General features: G+C 47.4%; 1 protein-coding gene across 1 annotated transcript in view; it reads left to right on the plus strand.

Annotated features, from left to right (window-relative positions):
* Positions 1–467, plus strand: part of CD14 (CD14 molecule) — a 1729-nt gene extending 1262 nt beyond the window's left edge. The window contains exon 3 of the mRNA XM_006772418.2: positions 2–467. Within this exon, the coding sequence (XP_006772481.2) occupies positions 2–353 (352 nt within the window). The 3' untranslated portion in view covers positions 354–467. The remainder of the gene's footprint in view (position 1) is intronic.
* Positions 468–4712: the final 4245 nt, after the last annotated feature.

Raw genomic sequence — 4712 nt, forward strand, 5'->3', positions numbered from 1 at the left:
GGTGTGCAGCCCGCTTGGACCTCAGCCACAACCCGCTGCGCGCCACCGCGCCGGACGCTCCCAGGTGCATCTGGCCGAGCGCCCTGAGCTCTCTCAACCTGTCCTTCGCTGGCCTGGAGCAGGTGCCTGTAGGACTGCCGGCCGAGCTCAGCATGCTTGATCTCAGATGCAACAGGCTGAACAGAGAGCCGCGGCCAGATGAGCTGCCCAAGGTGAGGGACCTGATGCTGGCCGGGAATCCCTATCTGGACCCGAAGAACTCTGGTGTGGTCACAGCCTGTGAGCGTTTGACTCAGGCCCTGGGGGTGTCAGGAAGTATCGTGCTGCTTCAAGGGGTCAGGTCCTTGGCCTAAGGCTCAGGAGAGAAGAATGGATTGGCTCAGACTGCCCTGGTTCCCGAGCAGCCTCCTCGGGACCTCTCAACCAACCACTTCTCTGCCCCCAATTCATTAAAATCTTAATCAGCGGTCCTTGTCATTCACTGAACAGGTGTTTGCTGGGTGTCCGCTATGTGTTGGGCACAGTGCTGGATAGGGAATCCATTATAATGCTGAGACTTTTTTCTTATCCCAACTCCCCAGAAACCACACCTAGCTAAGTAAAGGACTTCAGGGGCAGAGAGGCAGGGAAACGTTGTCTATCTAGGACTGTGTAGAAGACATAATGTGTTTCTGTGCAATCCAGGCTTTCTGCGCAGAATACTGGTGCCTGTGTTAAAGGGTGTTGGAATAGTAAATAAACTAGGAAGATACATTCCTCCCTGCGCACTTCCCGTGAGCCAGCTAGTCCCTTACAAAAACCCAGGGCCATTTGCTTTCTCTTTCTCACTCTCTCTCTCTGTGTCTCTGAGAGAGGAGGGCAGCTATGCCAGCTTTTCTACATAAACTCTGAGTTTTATATTTTAAGATTTCTCTCCTGCCAAACCGGTTTGGCTCAGTGGCTAGAGCATCGGCCTGCGGACTGAAAGGTCCCAGGTTTGATTCCAGTCAAGGGCATGTACCTTGGTTGTGGGCACATCCCCAGTAGGAGGTGTGCAGGAGGCAGCTGGTCGATGTTTCTCTCTCATTGATGTTTCTAACTTTCTATCCCTCTCCCTTCCTCTCTGTAAAAAATCAATAAAATATATTTTAAAAAAAAGATTTCTCTCCTGCTGTGGCTTCCACTGTGACATCTGATGCGGAATTTGGGCAAGAGAAAGTGATGAGAGATGCTGTCATTAAACACTCCATCTCAGAAACACAGGTTTTGTGATTGTGTCAGCATATGTGCGTGTTGGGTAACTGTTTCAGGCTGGCTCTTTGATTTGCAAATAGAATAACATCTTAGACCTTCACAGCTTCTTAGATCCATCACAAGGCAATTAACAAGATGTGCCCCTGATCCACATTATCTGAGACCCAGGACATCAACCAAGAGGTGCTGTTGTTCTTTCTAAGAGTTCCTTCTTCATTAAATCTAGGAGGCTAGATACCTGCCTCATGGGGTGGGAGGAGGCATGCAAGCACAGCTCTCCAGCTTGCCCCAGTGTCCAGAACCACACTGATAGGAATGGAGGATGAAAATTAACTTTGATGGGAGCGTTTCGTGGGCCACTCGACCACAGACTCAAAGAATCCTCAGAACAGCTAAAGAAACTGCCAACCTCAGTCAGGAAAACCCACTGGAGGATCCTAAAGGGGACTTCATCCAGCCTGTTGGGACATTTCTAGTATCAGAGACAACTACGCTAAGCAGTATCTTACATTGAATAGCTCTTTACCAAACAGTTATCGAGCCCCTGTTTCACCTCAGGCCCTGTGCTGGGAGCCTGGTGTACAAACATACATCAGAAACATCCATGCCCTTGGAGAACTCTCAATCCAGTAAGGGAGACATAAAAGGCAGTTGTGATTCAATGAGTGGGAGGGATCAACTCTTTGAGGGAAGGTGTGGTCCTCTGGAAGGCTGTTCAGAAGGCAAGACATTTAATATGGGTCTTGAGAGGTGCATGCCATTTTCTCAGGAAGGACAGCCCAAACAAAAATGGGCAGCATGTTAAAAGGCTCAGAAACCTGAAATTATATGGCCAAATCTGGGAATTATAACTGATTAGGTAGGGCTGAAGATCATGGTGATGGAAGCTGAAGCACTCATTCAAGTGCTTATATGTGTCAGGCACTAGGTTAAACCCTGTGAATATTGTAGGCATAAAGCAGAAGTTCTTGTTTGTACAGAGTTCAGATTCTAGTTGGCTGGTGAGGGTGAGAGGAAGACAATAAACATATCAGACTTTGATAAGTGCTATGAAGAGAAAGGAGATAGAATGTTGAGGATTGATATGTTATATAGGATTGTTAGGGAAGGCTTCTCTCTGATAGAGGATTTTTTACAGATATGCGAGTGAATTGGGAGAGAGAGCTTGAGAATATTGGCGGGGGGAGGCGAAGCAAGTACAAACATTCTGAGGTCTTTGAAATGTTCGAGAACATTATAAGGAGGTCAGTGTGGCTGAAGCGAGTAAGCAGAGGTGGTGGGGAGAATGGTAAGAGATTGGAGAGTAGCAGGGCCAGATCATGTAGGGACTTGTAAAGCAATGCTACTCAAAATATGGTCCAAAGCAAGGCCAGCCTGCAAATTGTTTATTACTGCACTATGCGAGACAAGTAAAAAAGTCAAGAATAAGTATTATAAAGCTTTATAAAATTTCACACTGCATATTTTATCATAGAAATATGATAAAAATATTTCTATCATATTTTACAAAAGTATCATCTGCAATGGATTGGAACTTTAAAACAAAAACTTGGTCTCCTTGGAACTTTAAAACAAAGAGAGTTTGAGAAACACTTAAATATGGAGCCATCTCTCTCCTCTGACTTTAGAGGGCAAGTTTTCAGTCTTTCACTATTGAGTATGTTATGTTCACTGGTTGGTTGGTTTTTAGTTGATTTTTAGAGAGAGGAAGGGAGAGAGAGAGAGGAAGGAAGAGAGAGAGAGAGAGAGAGAGAGAGAGAGAGAGAGAAGATGTTGATGTGAGAGTGAAACATCAATTGGCTGACTCCTGCACAACCCCTACCAGGGATCAAGCCCATAACCTGGGCAAGTGCCCTGACTGAAAATCAAAACAGGGCAAGCTTTCGGTACATGGGACAACACCCAACCAACTTAGCCACACCAGATGGGGTATGTTCATTGGCTTTTGTTGTTATTGTTTTTGTTAATCCTCACTTGAGGATATTTTTCCATTGGTTTTTAGAGAGAGTGAAAGGGAGGGGGAGAGACAGCGAGCGAGAAACACTGATGTGAGAGAGACACATTGATTGGTTGCCTCCTGCACACCCCGACCAGGGCCAGGAGTCGAGATTACAACAGAGGTACATACCCTTGACTATAATCGAACTCATGACCCTTCAGTCCACAGGCCGATGCTCTATCCATTGAGCCAAATGGGCTAGGGCTCATTGGTTTTTAAGATGAGAGAAATAGCATGGCTATATGCAGATGGGAATAATCTAGTAGAGAAGAATAACTTGATGATTCAGGAGAAGAATGAGAGTCATGCTGGAGGACTGTCCTTTGAGCAGATAAAAGGGCCTGGTGCCTAATTCACCAGTGGAGGGGTTAGCCTTAGTGCAAGCCTAGAAGCAATCAGCTTATAGTCCAGGCTAGAAGGCAGGATATCTGGGCAGAGATATTGGTGGGTAATTGTGGTAGCAGGAGTGTGTGGAACTTCTATGAAATTAAAGCTCTAAATACAGATCTTCAAATAGCAGGCACCTTCTCATTATTCAGGAGTCAACTCAAATGTCACCTTATATGAAGGAGCCCCTCATAACTCATCATTTTCTTTATAGTTTTGATCTCACATGGAAATAATCTTCTTTATTTAAATCTTTTTGTTGTTGTTCAGTACTGTGTTGAAACCTCCACAAGAGCTACAGTTGTGCCAATGTTGTTCAGTTCTGTGCCTGGCACATGGTAGGTGCTCCATAGACCTTTATAAAATAAATAGAAGACCAATGCACTAAGATTCGTGCAAGAATAGGCTTTCCTTCCGCGCTGGCACTCCCGGGGAGGCGTGGAGGGGAAAAGGTCAGGGGAGCGAGACAGGCGAGAAGGACTGGAGAGGTTGGGTGCACTAGTGGCTAGTGTGTTTCACTTTCCCATTGTGAAAATGGGATGCAACTGACCCCCTTCCTCATCCTCTTCCTCCTCCACCCTCCACCTCCTGCCTGCTGGCCCACCTCCATGCCCATCGCCCCTCCCCTCTTTATTTGATGAGATAGGAAGGAGGGAGATCTGATAATTTGGGTTACTGTGTAGGTGGCCTCTTTCATCTATTCAAAACAAAGCTGAGCTGCCTGCCGCTGCCACCATGGCTGCCACCATCGCCCCTTGGCTGGCCCAGGGCTCCTGGGGTGCACTAACTGTGCACCAAGCAAGCTCCCGCACACGTCAGTGCCTGTGGGGCTGCTCCAACACTAGGGTTTTGTTTACCAGAGCAGTGGGGTAGGGGTGGGGTAGAGGGAGATGGCAGACACCGGGAGCTATGACCTCAGGCACCAGAGGGTTGCCTCTGAGGCCAGGGGCTGGGCCACAGGGGGGCTGCAAGGACGGTTGACAGGTGTGGAGCATGGCAGAGAGCCCCTGAAGAGGTGCGCTGCCCAGAGGCCCGGTGGGCTGCTGCCATCTTTGTTGGGTTAATTTGCATACTCACTCCTGATTGGCTGTGG

Source organism: Myotis davidii, unplaced genomic scaffold, assembly GCF_000327345.1.
Source record: "Myotis davidii unplaced genomic scaffold, ASM32734v1 scaffold545, whole genome shotgun sequence".
Taxonomy (NCBI): domain Eukaryota; kingdom Metazoa; phylum Chordata; class Mammalia; order Chiroptera; family Vespertilionidae; genus Myotis; species Myotis davidii.